Here is a 19,608-nt window from a genome sequence, read left to right as displayed (position 1 = left end):
AACTGAAACACCATGCTCTAGAGAGTATTTTGGTTATCGCGTCCAGATTTTTCACCCAGTGCAATATACTGAATGGTAATTGGGTTTCTAGTTTATTCCTCCATGCAACTGTGCTGTCTTGGCATACAACCACATCATTCAGTCCCAAGGAAGTACCAGAGCTCAGCAGGGAAATTTAACAGTAGAGTTAGGGCAGCAGAATAAAATAGGAATCCACAACAAATACAATTTAGCACCTTAATTAAACACTGCACACTATCAAAGCTTTGGTGTTGGGAAATAAATAAACGGTTTCTATCACATTCTGTTTGCTTTTGGAAAATCTTACTCTCAAAATCAACATGACATTTCCTTTAATAAAATTCACAAAGTAAGTTTATTTTCATCTTCTATGGGAGCTCAGAACTATTTATCACAAAAGATTTGCAGCTTTTCTTTTTTCCCCTTTAGATCTTCTGCCCTTTGAAGATTTTAAGGTTTCCTACTGATTTCAAAAAACTGTGGTGATGAGGAGTGGTCAGGTAAAGAATGATAGGTCAGATGACTTGTATTTACTTTGGGAGTTGAGGAAAAGCTCCTTTATTCATAGACTCTTGAAAGATTGCAGAATTCTTTCTGCCTTTTGCTTTGAAGCAGTGGTGGTTCAAAGTTAGTTGAAAAGACTCGGAGAGTACAGTGTATTATGCAAAATTATAGCCTTATGCAAATATTCTGTCATTGATGCAGGAAGTTTACTTCACTTTTTCAGCTGTTCTTCCTGCAACAAATTTATTTTATACCATGAAAAGCATCTGAAGAAATTCTGAATTTATATTAGTGGAAATAAATCACAAAGTAAATATGGAAGTCAGTGCCAATGAAGAGTACAAACTCACAGGGACCACAACTCCAATATATATTTGTTTTCCTAAATAGAGACTTCAAGATCTGATTAAGGCACTTTTAAAATGAAAGCTACGATTTGCTCAGAATTGAAACATTTTTTGGTGTGCCCTGCCCTAAGGAAGCACAGTCTTTTTGATTCATGTGTAGGCTTGTGCATATAAGTGGGGGTGGCTGAAAAGTACAGTTCCTTTGCAAATTCTAGGGGCTGCTATTGAAGGAAAGGAGGAATTCTTTCTGCCCATCAGAATTTTTAAGTGGTAGCATTCTCTTATTTGAATTTTCCTTAAAGATTAGTGATTCAGTTTTTAGCAGGGCATGAATCAAAAGCAAAAAGAAACACTGGCAATGAAGGTAATTAAAGAGGTAGTGTGGGCCAATGGATAGAGCATTTGACTGGGTGGGAGGGGGAGGAGGGTATAGTGATCAGGAGACTTCTTGTAGCTGCTCCACTGACCAGGTGTGTGACCTTGAATTAACTGCTTCACCTATTTCCTCTCCCTCTTTTCTATTTAAACTGTAAGTTCCTTTGAGTAGTGACAGTCTCTTACAGTGTACATTCATAGAATCATAGACCATTAGGGTTGGAAGGGATATCAGGAGGTTATCTAGTCCAACGCCCTGCTTAATGCAAGACCATCCCCAACTAGATCATTCCAGCCAGGGGTTTGCTGAGTTGGGCCTTAAAAACCTCCAAGGAAGGAGATTCCACCACCTCCCTAGGTAACCTGTTCCAGTGCTTCACCACCCTCCTAGTAAGAAAGTTTTTCCTAATATCCAACCTAAACATCCCTTGCTGCAACTTGAGACCATTGCTCCTTGTGCCGTCACCTGCAGGGATCCTGGTTTTCTCTGATTAAAAAAAATCCATAATTTTCAGTTAAAGAAAGTAAAATCCACATTCTTCTGTGATTTAAATCAAACACCACTTATATATATATATGTGTCTATATATGTATAGAGAGAGAAAGAGAGAGATGCTTCATTTTAATCATGGAAATGTGGATTTGGGTTTAATTTTTTCAAACCAAAAATTGGGGATTTTTTTAAATCAGAGAAAACCAGGAGCCCTGGTCATCTGTCACCACTGACAACAGTCTAGCTCCATCCTCTGGAATCACCCCTCAAATCAAATTTCACCTTAGTCTTCTCTTCTGCAGACTACATAAGCCTGGTTCCCTCAGCCTCTCCTCATAAGTCATGTGTCCCAGCCCCTGAACCATTTTTGTTGGCCTCCATTGGACTCTCTCCAACTTGTCCACATCCTTTCTATAGAAGGGAGCGGGGGCAAAACTGGATAAAGACTCCCTAGTACAGTGGGAGCTGATTGTGATTGCCATTGCTAAAATGCAAATAATTAATAATAATTAGAGAGAATTGTGATTGAAAGGGTACCACTCCAGGCTGCACTGTGCTTATATATGCTGTACTGCCCAGCTTGTGCTATCTTCCATACTGGAAGTAGGACAGCAGGGGCAGGCAATTATTTCAGCTGGAGGATCACTTAGCAAGTTTTGGCATGGGGTTTTGGGGGGCTGTGTATAGGGGCATGGTGGCTGGGATGTGTGAGGGGGTGTGGGTGCATGTGTATGATGGGGAGTGCTTGGGGGACTTGCCCTATGAACACACACTTTCTCTCTCTCTCTCTCCCCCTCCCTCACTGCACACACACACATACACACTCACGTTCTGTGCCCCCTTCGCTACACACACGCACTCTCTCTCTCTCTCCCCTTCCCTCCCTCACTGCACACACCCACACTTTGCCTCCCCCACTACACACACACACAGAGTTCCTCCCTTACTACACTCTCTCTCTCTCTCTCCCTCTTTACTCTAGCTGTCTCTCTCCCTCCATCATTGCACACACACCCTTCTGCTCCTAGCCCTGGGGTATCAGCATGGGCCCCTCGCTCCCATGGTTTGGCAATGCAGCCGGGGGTCACATAGTGCTGAAGCAGGCGTGCAGGGAAGCAGTGAAAGCTGCAGCAGGCAGAGGTTGTGGGGTGGGAGTTGGAGGGGGCTTTGGAGGGGAGCGGGGCTGGGCTGACCTTGTTGCTGGCTCCTGTTGGCTCCCCCTGAGTCCTACTGCCCCTGGCTCCTGTCAGCTTTGACAGGCAGCCAGGAACACATAAATATTAATTTTCTAAAATTTTTAGGGGCCCTGTGGGCCAGATAGAATGGCCTGGCAGGCTGGAGCCACAGGCCATATTTTGCCTGCCCCTGTAGTATAGCCACCCTCTGGCTCTACCTTAGAACAGGGCTAATTAGCTTTGGTGCAGTGTTATATAAATCCAACTGTACAGGAGGTAGGATGCATGGGGAAGAGCACTATGTTTCAGCAAGATACTCCCTGGCTCAGTAAGCAAGAGGCAAATATATACTCTGGAAGTGCAGTATATATTTTGAATGGAAACCAATGCGGAAGCAATTACTTCATATGTTTTCAGACTCACTTTTCCCTTTCACCCAACCTAACTAGATATCTTTTAAAAATATCTACTGGGTATGAATACAGTATTCCATTTCCTCCTGTTAACACAGAAAAAAACATTATCAGAGGTTGTTTGTTCCAAACCTGATTGTTCTGGAAGTCATAATCCAAAGAATATTGGATTTTCCCCAGTTTCTCCACTTCTTTGGGTTCTTCTTTATCTTCCCCATCAGTTAGTCCAGTCTCAGCATCATCATCCTTGAGAGCCTTCAGGAAAGAAAGGCAACAATAATAAAAATGAGCAGCTCTTTGGCATTACCCCAAAATGGACACTGTGTTCTCCATTCTACTGTAAAGCCATTTAAAGCAAGCATGATAGCACAAATCCATATATGCTCTTTACATATATATTTATAGTATTCAGATTGTGCAAGAAAACATTTTTAGTTAGCAAGCAAGCAATGAAAGTAGGAAGAAAGCCTCTGAGGACATTGCAAGCAAAAACTGTTATAAAACCTGAAAATACAAAGTAGGCATCAACTTCATATTTAAAAATCGACTTTTCAAATGAAACTGTCTCTTATAGAGACAAATGTGGATAAACATGCTCTTAAATAGTCAAGGTTGCACATTCATTCAACTTAGAGAGATCTTGGCAATGTCAAATATAGATGTGCATGCTGTGACTTGTTTGCAACAAAGCAAAGTCTCTCTGCAGGATTACTACCATTAAGAAGATAGCACTGTGGGAGAATTCTTCCTACAATGATATGCCAAACATTTTACATGTTTTTATTTAGGATGATTATGAAAGCAAAGATATCACCATGCCATTAGCAAATGCATGTTCATAGAGAAGACCAGTCTAGTCCCATTTCCCTTTTTTAATCATTCTCAGTGTAAAGCTAGGCTGAACCAAACTGATTTAAAAGTGTACTGATTTGAGTACAGCTGGAAAGACATATACTTGTATTTTTACCTTCAGCATAAATCCTCACTGTTATTCTTAAAGGACACAATTCTCTCAGGTTTTGAACAAGAGAAAAATGTAGCATAAAACCATAATTCTGTGCTGTACCAGAAAGCAGAAATATTTTTATTGCAAGATGAATTTATTCAATTATTAAATCATATTAAAAGGTGTCCCATCAAACAGTGCTTACCTAAGTAGACTTTTACCTGAGAAAGAACTACATAATTGGGCTCCCAAAGTGTTGAGCCAAATAGTAACAAAATAAGTAGGACCAACTTGAAAGTGTGAAAATAACATTGAGAGCACAAGGGGAAAAAAATTAACATTGAGGCTAGGTATAGACATTCAAAAAGCCTGAAGTGGAATTGATTTAAGTTATGCTGTTTCCTGTAAGTGGCGTAGCTTAGATTGGTAGTGAAGAGAACACACATTTGCCCTTTGTGGGGGTGGGGAGGCAATGTTAGATTGGGTTCTGCCATTTTTAAGCCAGTCTGTGTGTACCAGACTTCTGTTCTGTTACGGGTTAGATCAGTTTCTGATCACTTACACTGGTAAAAGTGTAATGTCTGTACCTGGCCTGAATGCTTATCTGGAATGCTTTTTTGAAAACCACTTTAATCAGCAGTTTACTTTTTATGTACTGGTGAGGGTGTGTTCTAGTAGATTATATGAATACATATAGTTAGGTATATGAATCTTATCAGCACGGAAGCAATTTTCATTATAAAGCTCTTATTATTTTAAAATAACTTTAATTCTCACTTAAAATGAACAGACAGTATAGCACAGCATAGGAATCAAATTGTTATTCTTTTTTTTTTGAGTCATGTCACCAGGTGTGCTTATACATGAATGTGGAGGCTGCTCCGCTGTGCTGAAATGTAGCTAAAGCGTCCCTGCTGCCATTTTGAAGTGCAGGGACACTGATACATGAGGCACTCCATGTGCTTTAATTAGAGCTCCTCTCAGATATGCTCTATTTAAAATGCCCCTCTCCACTTCCCAGAACTCATGTGTAGACACCCCAGATATTTAGCATTAGTCCACTTTAATTGAGCAGACATACATTTCTGCTGCATCTTTACATTAGAGCTATGGAAAAGGAAGTGATCAAAGGTCAGAATTGGCTATTCCTACACATTTTGCATTGGCTGCCAAAAATGTAACGGCTGCAAATTAACCTCCTCACAAAATATTAAGTGAGGGAGACAAATATAAGAGAAGAAGGAAGTAGAACTTTTCTTTAAATAAAAAATCAGTTGAAAAGTGAAAGGCTAGACTCTAAAGTGTACAGTACAAGGTAATTTTTTATGCAATATAATAATCTTTTTAAAACTTACCATTAATGGACTAGATTCTCAACTAGTATAAAATGGTATAGCTCCATTAAAATCAATTGAATAATATTGATTTATGCAAGCTGGGAATCTGGCCCAGAGTTACAGATACAAATTCTATTAGTGAATGATGGAAGCCAATTTATGATTTGGTCTTTTTATTCAGAACATAAATTACTGTGTACTGGAATGGGGAAAAAGGTTAATACTGGGTTAAAATCATCTATAAAGTCAAATCAATAATCCTAAAGAGACCAAAAGAGAGTAGACTATTTTCCCCAATGAAAATACTTCATTTTGCCTTTTTAAAGCTGGTATAAATGCATGAGATTTTTTGAAATTTCTTAATTCCCAAGCTGCTAGTGGCTCCTACAGCTCACTCTCTGTGACTAAATGGGGTTCTTTTAAGTGTCTTTTAAGTGTTCTTTTAAGACAGCTAATAAAAACAAAAGGTTTTGCTTTTGCATAGTGCTTTCAAGTGTATGTAGCGCCCACTGCGTTTCTTGAACCCCCTCCCTAATTCACTACAGGAGGCAATTTGGAGGCGAAATTGCTTGCTAGTGAAGGCAGAAAAGGTTCCACATTACTTGTCTCTACTGAGAAGTTAGCTTTCTCCTTTCTGATCTTGGACAGAAATGCAGGAGTCCTGTGGAACTTAGAGAACAGGATTGAATGAGTTGATATTGCTAGGGTCAAGAGAAGAAGAGTGGGGGTGGGGGGCGTGGGGGGGAGAGAGAACAGATGTTACAAAAGCAGTCTGCATAGAATAGCTTTTATCTTTAAGAAAGACATTTGCTTTCAAATCAGAGGCTAGAGCTTAAATAGAAGCTGGGTCAAAAAAGACACAGAGACTTCTCTTCTCTAATACATCTACTGTTCTACAAGGGAGGAAGAACCAGGTTTCTTCAAAGTACTTGAAGCACCACCTAGGGATTTTTCATTTTATGTTGAGACTCTTTAGAACACGACTATTTAAAGGAACTGTGCTCTGACCCTCAGTTTATAGGCATAGTATATCACAAGATTTTTGATCTGAAAGTTGTAATGTTACAATCAATAAAACAAAAACCATAGTGAATTGTTTTTAGAAGTGCTCAAATGTTTTTAATTAGAATTTTTGTTCCACTTGTAAAATTGATTTCATGGCAGCTTTGGTTTACAGGTAGGGAAATATGAAACATTTCTCTACCAATAATTCTTTGAAGTCCATGAAAATTTTTTAAACAGGTTCTGTGTAAAATATGCAGCAAAAAAAGAGAGAATATATTATGATATGGCATTATACAAATAATCTCTTTGCCCTAATTTGGGATGACTGTATTTCACTCATGAAGCTTTCTTACTTCTGAGGAAAGCACCTAGAAACCCACAGCAGCAAAACATTTTTATTTCATGCTGAGCACATACACCTATATATATATTATATCTCTACATGCATGTAAATTACATGTATGGCAATGCAAAGTAGTGTAAATGTACTGTAAATGTTGCAAAGTTGCATGTTGATGTCATACAAAAATCAGTAAATGGAAAAGATTTCTCTTAGTACCTCACACAGGCACAATGTACATCTTGTATATGTCATGGTAGGCTGACAGTTACAAAGACTATTTTAAGATATGTGTCATTTAAGATATATCTGAATGAATACTACAATTAGTTCTAGCCAATGGTGTGCATGTCAGTTAATGTTTGCTATTCTAGTTTTCAACTCTTAAGATCTATTATTTAGCGGTTTGTACAAAGCAGAGACCCAAATTACAAGGATTCAAGTTAGAGGAGGAGAGAGAGTTCCAATCTGCTGTTTTATCCCTTAATTTCCATCCTGCAATTAAGCATGGATTTGTAGTCTTTTATTTCCTTCAGAGTTATTTTAAGTAAGGGGTTCTTTCTCTATTTTTTCTCATCTTTTGTAGGGCCCTCAGTGCAGAAAAAAACCTATGCTAAGATCACAAGTCTGTTGGGTTCACCTCATACAGCATAATTTTGAATTTTCCATCATAGAGGCAGCACCCTCTGAATATTCCTGCATGGCCATGTGTGGCTCTAGCTGTCACTAGTAGCTTAGAGAGTCATAAAATGGGAAAACAGTGATTCAGATAGCATACTCCTTCATCTTCTATACTGAAAGAGAGAGGAAGGAGTAATGTGGGAAGGACCTCCATCTTACAATTATATTCTCAATTATCTTATAGTACAGTGTTGCACTTCCCAACTCTACAATTTTCTAAATAACCCAAGCATGGACTTCAAGTAGACGACATCTTTCCAATCTGTAGAATAATTTCTTTGCTGACAGTATCTTCAGAATGGTTTTAGAATGGTTCTCTAAGCACTCCACAAACCCTTTAGGAAACAGTTAACAAAAAGCAATTGTGAAAGCACTTCAGGCCATAAAAAAGCACACAGCCTGTAAATCTACCTGCCAAGCAATGTCCACTGCAGTCTGAGTTTTAGCCAAATATATCTCATCAATCACTCTTTTTTGTTCAAATAGTGAAGAAGATGGGTTTTTAACATTTGAATGATGCTTTAGCCTCAGGGTTGTGCTGAGCTTGTTGAGTTTGCTGGGTGGAAAACAATTTTCTTATTGTACAGCAAGTGCGTTCTGCCCTGTGTTCAACAATGTGGTTTATCATAAGGGCAATTTTTTTATCCTGCTGCTGACCAAGCTTGAGATACCTCCTTTATTTTTTTAAGCAAAACTGAATTGTGGTCATCCAGAACTGCTGTTGCCAGGCTCCACAGACAGACTGCATGACTAGTGAAAATACTGAGGAATGGCTGGATTCCCAATACTGAAAGCACAGCTCTTATCAGCATCACACACATTTGATAACAACACAACTATGACCTGATCTTTAATATTTTTATCCCATAAAGACAAAAGACCCCTTAAAAATAACTGGCCAATACACTATTGCACATCCAAACAGCCTGATCTGGCAATGGTAATATATCCTCTATCAGCATCCCTTGGAAGGAAAGGCAAAATTTTATTCTTCCAGCATCTGCTTTCTCTCCATGAATTAATTTAAAAACCATGTTGCTTCTGGGTTTCCAATGGCTGAACCACACTTTGGCCACTGTGAAATCTACTTTGCCTATTACTGCTGCAAGACTGTTGGTGTTCAGTGTCAGCAGGGGGCCACATTGATGTACAGAACGAACAAGAATCCACTGTGTCCAGCATGGGATGCTTTGACATGATTGTTTAGCTTTTAAATGGGCAGCGAGTTTATTCAAAGTATTTTGTTTTTGAGGCCAGACAAGGCCTTTGAAGTGTTTCATGAAATTTCAGAGGCTCATTTGGGCTACTGTTTAATAGCCTGACATATGGCCACCTTTGGTGCTGTGGGAATGTGGTGTGACTTCTGGAAGACACTGTACTAGAGCACCATTCCAGCGTGCTGAGAGATTCCCTTAAGCAATTCCTCGTATTTTTATCTGGTATAGGTTTGCTGAAATTGATTATAATAATCTAAATTAATTGCTATAACCAATATTTATCACCACATTCAATTACATTTTGCAAAGCAATTAATATAAGCATAGCCAATGTTACAAGGCAGGAAGGCCTCAGGCTGACATGAAGAGAAAAATCAGACAAAGAATTGTTTTTTCCCTTTTGGCTCAGTTGCAGGAGATAGAGAGAAAGAGAGGGAGAGGGGGCAGAGGAAGGGAAAAGAGAAAGGTCCATGCTGTGAACTGCAGAATGGGACCACCAAAAAATTCACTTAGTATGCTTTAAAGCTGATTTTTTTCCTATTTTTTAATTTACTCATTTTCTAGTTTTTTTAAAGGAAAAAATGCCAATGCGTACCAATATCTACATACTCCTAATTGTACTTTGAAATTCATAATATACTGAAACAAACTGTTGCTGCTATTCTGTAATTCTAAATGCTTACTTTGATCTATGAAGCCTTATGTAGCATTGACTCTAGATCCCCAAGAGATCACCAATCCATAGCAACTGCTGACATTCTTTACCATCTGGGAGGAGGAAGCTGGTTTCTCAGGCCATGTCTGTACTAGATAAGTATTGCAAGCAGCTCCCACTGGTACTATAACCAGTTCAGCCACAGTAGTGGGAATACGCTTAAAATAGCCAACAGTAGACAGAACCCCACAGTGAATGGCCCTTTAATCTGGAACTCATTTCCCATTTTGGTGTGTCATACCCTTGGGTTTCAGGCTACAGTGTGAATCTCATCAAGTTGTTAAGACAGAAGTAGTTTTTCTGCAAGTCTGAGTTAGCAGGGAAACAAGAATTCGGTTAGAACTCAGATAAGATCATAAAAATAAAAAAAAACTCCAGATTTTTTCCGACAACAATAATTTGGTACCATCTCAGTTATAGAGACAGAAAGAACCAGAGCTAAAGCCCATGTAGCCCATACAGCAAATGATATACTCCTTTTTTCTGAGAGTTCAAATGTCTGCCTTTCTTTGCTGCAGCTTAGTTAATAACCAGAAAGTGGGTAGAAATTTTGACTTTCCAGTCTCCAAAATTCAAAAATGGATAAAAGGGATTTTACCTTGCTTTGGAACAGACTAAAAACAGAACATTTCAGAGAGTTTAAAGCCAAATCTATTTACACAGAAGTTGCCTATCTGTGGCTTTTCCATCAGTGCGCTCATACTCATGCACTCTTACCCCTCTAGTATCTTCAGTGCTTTTTGGAGTAAAAGCTGAAAGCCTGACAGCAGGTTTTAGGCACTTATGAAGAGGTGGAATGACACCGCACCATTCCTGAGACACTGCATCAAAAAGTAAACAGCTTCTGTGAACGCTTTCCAGTGTTCAGAGGGGGCTTGGGTATTACACCCTCTTCCTCACTAGACAGGCCACTTCTACTGGCCAGTCTGTAATGCAGGAGGAGGAAGGAACAATCATCTGGCTTCTTCCTGGCAGCTTTTGGGACACCAGCCTCCCCTGGAGGACTTTGAAGTGAAAGAGAGAGAAAAAATTGACCCTATGTAGCAAAGAATAAGCCGCTCTAGTCCAAGCTTTATGTGAACAGGATGAGGACGAGAAGGCTCCCTGCATCATTCCCAGCTACCATTTAAGACCAAGAATCTGGTCTTGAAGAAAGGGCTCAGGATCTGGCTTCCAGAATAACTTGGGAACTAGTTTCCACCTTTCTCTAAAGCCATTACACAAACTGATATAATGAAGTAAATACGATTTTTAAAAGTATAAATTATAAATTAAGATCAGCAATAAAGAGGCAGCAATAAAAGTAATAACATGAATTATTTTAAAACAAAGATGTTGAATGTAGATTAAAACTATTCCATAAGTTTTCAAAGCAAACTCCTCTGCTGTGTTTGTGAAGAACTGAGTGGAAGAGAGGGAGGCTAGGAAGAGACAAAGCATCCACGTTGTGTTGCTTGCAGCTTTTGTTTGAAAGGGCCGTAGATTGCTGGAGTACCATAGAAATGCATTGCTTTTATGGCTTATGCAAGAAGTTTCGTGGAGAACGCTGGGGAATATAGATGTTTATCTTCGTATTTAGGCCATTACAAAGATGTTGTTTTCACACTTTCCAGAGAGTCTTATCAATCCAAACTCACCCAACGCAACTGGACTGGACCACCACGGTTGTACCTGAACATGGAGCAGCAATTTGTTGATAGTAAAGAACTGAATTTAATCCAGTAACCCAGAAGAATAGCGGGCCATTTGCCATTACTTGTCTCCTATAATATTTTGCTTTTCAGGCTTGTTATAAGCAGTGTTTAGTTTAGTTTTTCAAAGAGCAAAATGCTGACAGCTTTCTGATACACTTTCACTTTCAGTTTTTCTCCTTGGATTTTTCAATTTTAGTATTCGCCTGTTTGGTTTTTTGTGCTGCTGTTGTCATAACAGGTGTCCTGTGTCTCTCTGTGCCAAGTTTTGTAATGCCAAAGCCATGGTTAAAAAGATAGACGTTTTATGAATACATTGGCAGTGCTTGATAGAATCTGTATACATAATCAGAATATACTTTATCAGCATTTTCTGGATCTTCCTCTGCTGGCATATAATGGCACTGCTTACTTTTCTGCACTTAGACCCTGTATCCCCTCCTGCTATACTAGGTGTGGGTTAGTGTGATAATGAGGTGAGCCAATAACTTATAGACAGGCCATCTGCACAAGGCAGAGTGGGAAATGGTACACTGGACAACAAGAAAGGAGTCCATCACTGGAGAAGAAAATCATGCTCAAGGTGGCTGGTTTAGAAGAAAGATTGTGGGAGAAGAGGCTACTGCTCACTGAAGAACCTTTGCTCCAGAAACTCACATTTTTGCTGGAGTAGACGTTTTGCTGGACAATGTTGGCTGTAAAACCAAGGGATCATAATGGCACTATTGAAGTCAATAGGAGAATTGCCATTAGGACCAGGATTTCAACACACACGTTTCTGTTAATTTACAGTATTTTGCAATTTCTCCTATGCAGGTAAAAACATCCAGCAAAAGCAATGTTGTTTGTTCAGAATGGTTTGGCTCTGTGAGAGCAAAGCAGTTTATAGATTACGAAAAATAAAAATAAACAAAGAGAATTAGTCTAAATAATCAGTTGCTACTGAAATATGGAGGTTAATGGAATAAATAACTCATAGTTGTTAGCATAAACATTAATTAAGCTTTGAAGCATCCCTATGACACAGGTAAGTTTTATTTTCCCAGATTCCATTTTACATAGAAGTAAACAAGGGGGCAGTGAGATAAAGTGATTTGCACAAGGTTACATAGCAAATTAGTGGCAGAATCAGATTATAGAGTCCAGATATCTTTTTTTCCAAGCCTCTTGTTTTAATTAACAGGCTCTCTCCTACAAAATGAAAATAACATTTTCATTTTCATTTTGTGACTGACAGTGTTTCATCCTGATACAATGAGAAATGGCTGGGATGTTAAATCTTCTCCATAGAAGCATCGTGAACTAATAAAAGGTGTGGACTATCATGGCAGTTATTTTCCAAGAAATAGGGCTTAATTTTGGTAATTTTTCAGTGCTGCTTTTCATTGTCACTGAAGTGATTAAGTCTATTTCTTTCCCAAAGGCTGAGCTTAAGCAAGAAATTTGCTGTACCAATGCATTATATTCAGAGTCATTAAATCAGCAGCTATTATGGTGTCTCTAGAGTTGGATGTTTTTCTACAGAGGGAAAAAAAACAGTGGGAGAAAATTATGAGAGACATAGGAAGCTTTGTAGAGACTGATAAACTGCAGCACAGACAATTTTGATGGGAAGAGCTTTAGAAAATGATGGGCCTAGTCTGCATCCAGTTATACCAGTGTAATTCAGAAATAATACCATGGCAGTCAATTTGATGTGGAGTGCATTGCCTGACAGCTTAAGGTGTCTACACTGTATTGAGAACATGAGATACTGATCATTTTAGTAACACTAGGACAAGTCTGGTGTTCCTTTTTTTTTTTTTAAACAAAAAATACATTATAACTGTTTGGGTTTAGAGTTGATATATTTATATTAAAAAGAAAACCAGTAAATTTCTTTCCTTCACATATCAATTTGAACTTGAGCTTTCTAGTACAGTTTGACTTAATATATTTTAGTTATGGAGAAAATGACAACGTTTATCCCTCCCCCCAAAAAATCAATTTAGTTCAGCCTCTTGATGTGTGTCAAAGCTATGTATAAATCCGAGCTGAGGAGCCGCAGCTGTCAGGAGACTAAAAATACCAGCGCTTTAGACTAGGTGTGTCCAAATAGCAAAATAAACCTACCGCAAGTGACAATCCAGAACAGTCATGAGATACAACATAGATAAGGAGAACATAGAAGGAAGAAATAAAAATTAAAACAGCCACACACGTAAATATTAGTAAGACCATGGAGAAATGACCGTGTCCATGGAAAATGCCTTTTTATTAATGTCCTTTACATAATAAAGGGCCTCATCCTGCAAATTTCAGTTTTGTGATGGGTTGCGTGGAAGCTGAGAGCTCTTCTTGCATGAATATGAATTATTCACATGAGCAAGAGTTTCAGGATCACAGTACTCATTGGTATGGGAAGTATTTACAGCAACAAAATGTAGGGTTTATATTAATCTTTACATAATGTCCCCATTCAAAATATCATATTAAAAACTGTTTGGGGAAATTAACATGTTGAAATAATATAACTGCACTCTGCATACTACAGAAGTCAGAAGGTGCTACCTAGCAATGCTATAGAAGGGTAAAGTTACACATTACACTTAGACCACATTACATTTGTGGAACGTTAAGCAGTATTGAAGTTAGAACACGCTGTGAGCACACTAAGGGTTAATACTGGGTGTACACAGAAGTGAGTATTTTTGCCCAATCCGGCCACAGAAAGCAGTTCATAGCCTGGACCAAACACAAGTGCATGGCTGCAGACAGCTTAAAATATGGTAGATTCGTTGAAAATCTGACCCCTCATTGCATGAAGGGTCAGATAAAGATGGTTCAAAACAGAGTGTCTTCTGTAACTTCTATCTGCCCTGCCTGCCAGCTTTGAGCTGTTTTCAGAATGGGAGGGGGGAAAGGGAGTGTAGGGAGTTTGGTTTGCGAGGTTTGCAGCCTCCGCTGGATGGTGGGGTGGGTATATTGGAGCCCCCTTCCACAAAGGTGGTTATGGGGCTGCAGTACACCAGCCCCACACTCCAGTAGGGGCTGAAAATACCTCAGTCTGAACTCCCTCCACTCCCTTTCTCCTTTTCATTCTGAAACAGGAACAGGCTGGGCAAAAGGAGGGGCAATTGCTAGGGGAAATTGGCTGCAGGTTGGCAGCCAGCAGCTAGTTTCCCCTCCCCACTGGAACCAACAGTGAATTTCTGTTTGTTCCAAGGGATCATTGTAACTCAGAACGCTTTCTGCAAAGTTTTTTTTTAGGTACAGTGCACTTCGGTCTGCATTCAGTTTCTTGCTGTATAGCTCTGACTTGCCGCTAGAGGGGTGTTAAGCAGGGATGTGGCTAGGAGGCAAGACACCTGGGCTCCATCCCTACTCTGGGTGGTACTGGGCTGGCAATGCATCTTGGGATGCTGAATGACTGAAAATTGCTAGTTTCAGAGCAGACTGAAGTTACCTAAACATGAACTGGGTAGTATGGCTTAAAGTTAACCCTCTTCTGAAGTGGCATAACTTTGAGAAGCTCAAAGTTAGCATTAGTTAACAAGCTTTAAAATAAGAATGCTCATGTTTTAAGTGCCCTTAGTATGCTTTAAGTGACATAATGTATAACTTCATCCTAACTGAAGCTTTTGTTCTACCTAGGCTCAGAGCTATTAGCATGGACCTTTTGCCCCTAAGCCCAGTTTGGGTGACTCCATTTGGGACCAGAACTCTCTAATAGTAGGACTGGGGCCTCAGTCCATGATGTTGTTAGTTTTAATGAATATTTGATGTCAGCAGGGAAAAAGTAGTTAGGCTTTCAGGGCTCAATCCCTTAGCTTTATTAATTGTAATTCTCAAATGAATTGTACATGCCCAAGAAACTGAGATTCTACAAGTTGCTGAGATGCTTCAAATTGCCAACTGGCTACTGAGTAGTACTGAGTACTCTCAACTCCTACTGAAATCAAAAGGAGCAAAAGGCATTCAAGCTATATCCTGCATGTGGTCAGTACCTTGCAAGTTTAGAGCTACGGACTGGAAAATCAAGCCTTCCTGTTTCGGCAACATTTCAGATCTCTGGGACAGTGTACAACTCTTGCAATAATCTTTCCAAGTGCATTAGAGTAGACCTTGATTTTCATATAAATTTGCCTGTTTGTGTCTTTAAAATTTACTTCCTTGAGGTCTAGGAGGTCCTTTCCCTTTCTTCCTTCTCAAATATGCCATACACTAAATGGAGCATTGCATAGTTTCCTGCTATAAATTCCATGGTCTGTCACGCTAATTCAAGATGAAGCCATCATCAACTCACTGTGTATAGATGTAAAAAGTAATACTCCAAATATGGTGCTAAATATGGCCCTAAAGGCTTAAAATTAGTCAACTGATTTAGATGCCTAAATAAGGACATATTAAACAATTTTTTTGCAAGCCATTATTAGTTATTGGTCAGCATTTAATTTGGCAGAAACTGTCATGGCTCCCTTGGCTTCAGTGATGATAATGTTAGGACAGCGTTATGAGAATCTGGTCTCTGTGTTTAATTTTGCAAAACTCTGTCAATAGATCATGAATTACAGTCATAATAGTTAGACACATCTGTTTAAAAAGAACTGTGTACATCCTTTTCAATTACATAACTTTAATATAGTTGAAGCTCTTTGCAGGCTATTTTAAAGTTTTGGTTATTTTTATTAAGTGATAAAAATTATTAACTAGGAGGTTATAATTTTGCTCTAAAAAGTACTGAGTCAAACTCACCATTGACTATAAAGCATACATTTATAGATTAAAACATTTACAATATGCTGAAGTCTTGGTCATTTTTCCAGGCAATTAAAAATATAATAAACAACACTTACTAATATACTATAAGTACCAGAACAGTCTTACATAATACAGAACAAACTCCACATAGATATCTATCAACAAAATGCATGTTACTTTTCCTGCAATAAATTGTTAGGTTTGTTATCATTAGTTGCATTTGATAGCACAGAGCAAACATCACACTGAATTTTATCATAAAAACGTTCAAATAGTACTTTCAAATTATTTTTGCTTCCATAAGAAAAAAATGGCTAATGATAGCTCAAGGTAGCTCAGCAATTAATGAACTGCTGTTTTGGACAAAATCTGAGGGAAACATTTCATAATTACTTAATATTAATAAGCTGGAACAAATGTTATAGATCAAATGCAGGGAATCCATGGATGTCACATCAAGGTGCTTGAATTAAGATGGGAGAATAATTTTTTGTTTCATATTTATCATATAAAGTAAAACAACATCCTTATTACACTTTTTCATGGGAGGATCCAGGATTACTGCTTAGTGGTATTTTTGAGCTCAGCCTCATTGATCCTATTAATCATGGAATTAACTTCTTCTGTAACATATATTGCGATAATGTGTCACTATATACAATGGACACCAGTACAGTCTGAAATCAACTAATTTTTCTACAAGGCTACTCCAGCTAGTAATGGAAATACCCATAATACCCTTTTAAAGCTAATTGTTTTTAAATAATATGTAAGCACTTCAGGGGAAGCAACCCTAAATGAACAGCATGTTTAAAAATAGAACAGCTGTTCCTACACTAACTTTCTTACCATATACTCTACTAAACTAAAGTTTAGAAATCTTACCCACTGGCTGTGAATGTAAAACTGACTACTGCACTAGTTGACATTTCACATGTGTCCATTAGGAGCTCAAAACCTGTCATGCAATCTTCCATGGGGAAAAATAAGTAGCAGACCTGAGAACAAGACCACCTGTTTACATGAGGGAGTGATTTCTAGTACCTCTTCATTTATGTACAAATTATGCTGAAAACATAAGTAGTTAGGGAATACTAAAGAGGCCCTTCGGCAGGATAGTGGATGTTAGTCAAAGGCAAAACACCTGTTGTCTTCAGTGTTGCAGGACAGAATTCCAAGTGTGCAAGGAGGACCTTGGATCATGAAGAGTTTTTAACTACCTGCAGAAGTGAAACTAAAGCATCTACTTGGGCTGAAAAGATTTTGCAGTATTTCACCCCCCACATGTGTTGTGGCTGAAACATGAGTTTCTCTGCTGTTCTCAATTCGATGTTGTTCAAACAGAATCACACTGATTTGTCCCAAGCTATACTGTTGCCTTTCAGCTAAAACTGTGTTTGGTCATCTTTAGCCTTCTTTTTTTCTCCTGCAGTTAATTCATTATTTACCAAATGCTCTTTTTTATTTCTTTTGACATTCTCCACTCCACTCTTCTGCTGCACTATGCTGTTATCTCTCTCTAGTTATCCTTCTGTTCCTGTACAAGAAGAGTTTTGGAACAAAAAGTTACCTCTTGCTCACAGGTAGGTGATTAGTGTAGTAATCTTTCAAATATGGATTCTCTTTACCTAGCTACTGAAACCCGCTACTGCATCTAATCTTCACTGCAGTTCCCCATAGAGATAGGGCATTACCTTTTTGAATTACTGTGATTTCTTTACAATAAATGTTCTCCCTTCTAAACTGAAGTGTTCCTAGCTGCTTGAAAGGCAGATACCAGTTTTGTAACAGGAGTACAAACAGTCATTGTCTTTGCTGAGATACAAGTGTCTCACTTCCAGGATCCAGCGTGATCTCCAACTCAAGCTCTGACAACCAGTTTCCCATATAGAGCACAAACCTATATAACACATTGGGTTTTTTTCCTCCAGAATTTTTAAATATAATCATTGCTTAAGAAATGGAAGGCTACTTTACCTGGTCTTTCATGGTCTTCCCTAAATCTTTAACATCTTTCATGTTAATAGCATTCTTCCCTCCCTTTTCCTTTCCCTTCTTCTTGTTCTTCTTTTTGAACAAGCACTTCTTACAGAGACAAAAGCAGCAGGTAAGGATTAATAGGACTGCAACTATGGCTATGGCTATTAAGGCCCAAGGTGGCACTGGAAGAGAAAAAGAAACACATACACATGGAACTTGTAAGTTTAAATGCAAAAGAAACAGATTTCATTACTAGCTAAACCTTTATCACCTCTTTGAGCAGAGATTGTCTAATGTATTTTGTTGCCATTTGTTTGTTTTCCCCAACTGAACCCCTGTACACAGGACATTAAATTAACAAAATACTTATTTACATGCTTTAAAATAGACAGTAGACTGTAAGTTGCAGTCATTTTCATTAATTAGTAATAAAAATTCAGTACTTCTAATGTGCTCACACAGTACATATCTTTTAAAAATATCTTTTAAATATTGACCATATCTAGGAAGTTATTTGCTTTTCTCTATAATCATCCCCATAACCTCCCTGGTGTTATGGTCTGGTAAATCTTGCTGGAACTGACTGGGGATCTCCCTTTTTCAGAGCTTAGAGAAACAAGTAAAAAAGTCACACAGTCAGTTTTAATGATCAGCTTTTTTCCACTGCTACTACTATGCTTGACAGGCTTGCATGCCTCTCATTATAGCTGCAGGTCAAGGTCATCAGTAAACACTAACCAAGGACAAAGGACTCTCCAATCCAAAGGCATCCATGATGTTAGCCATCGTGTCCTTCTAATATCAGCATTGTTTCAATACATATTTTCATCTAAACCTTTATTTTAAAAAAATCATAGTTATTCAGTTTATTCATTTAGTCTAGGCTTCTGGTATAGGAAAATTAAATAACACAGAACAATAACAATGATAAGCTGGTCTTTCTGAAGACCACAATTTTGAAAAATAAATGTTATCGTGACAATTACTTATAAACAGGAAGAGAATTATCTTCATCCGTTACTGACCTCTTCTGATCACCCCACTTTACATGAAGTACATGACAGGAAAACATTGTAAATAACAAGGCGTTAGAGCAAACAGTCCTTTCTGTATCTTAAAATATGCTTTGTCTTTCATATCTGTACTATATTCTCTAAACTGATTACATGAAAGTCTCTAAAATTACACAGAGCAAAACAGAAGAGTGAATCACATTTTACACATTGATGTCAGTGAATCACAAAAGGAAAGTGGACAATGTAAACACAGGGAAATTAATTGCCTACAGTTGCCAAATGCAATGGAAAGCACGATTAAAGGAAGCTGGACTAAAGATTGCCACTTTAGATGGAATTAAGTTTTAGTGTGCATCTTCATTTTTTGTGTTTTTTTCTCCAGCTTATGTTAGTGATAGCTACAAAAATAACGAAGTAAACATGTTCAGAATACTTAAAAAGTAAATTCTAACACTTTATGTGCCTCCAAATGTTCATTTAATGTAGGTGCCATAAAAGAAAAGTTGTACCATATGTAGAATAATTGAGTACTGATTATCAAACAAATGAATGTTAACAGATAAACAGTGAGCAGATTAACAGCTGCTTAAGGGAGGTATTTTATGGTGTTAT

General features: G+C 38.2%; 1 protein-coding gene across 7 annotated transcripts in view; it reads right to left on the bottom strand.

Annotated features, from left to right (window-relative positions):
• The window catches only part of SYT1 (synaptotagmin 1), a 560,022-nt gene that overhangs the window by 125,583 nt on the left and 414,831 nt on the right, over positions 1–19,608 (bottom strand). For 6 of the 7 annotated variants that reach the window (XM_090042587.1, XM_090042589.1, XM_090042586.1 and 3 more), the window contains 2 exons: positions 17,978–18,162; positions 3,461–3,583 (listed from right to left, as the gene is read on the bottom strand). In XM_090042587.1, the coding sequence (XP_089898713.1) occupies positions 3,461–3,583; positions 17,978–18,162 (308 nt within the window). The remainder of the gene's footprint in view (positions 1–3,460; positions 3,584–17,977; positions 18,163–19,608) is intronic. The other variant, XM_090042593.1, reaches the window with a different exon arrangement.

This window comes from Crocodylus siamensis, chromosome 4 (genome assembly GCF_052110815.1).
Source record: "Crocodylus siamensis isolate JL-2025a chromosome 4, ASM5211081v1, whole genome shotgun sequence".
Classification (NCBI taxonomy): Eukaryota; Metazoa; Chordata; order Crocodylia; family Crocodylidae; genus Crocodylus; species Crocodylus siamensis.
This window is presented reverse-complemented; position numbering and strand designations above follow the sequence as displayed.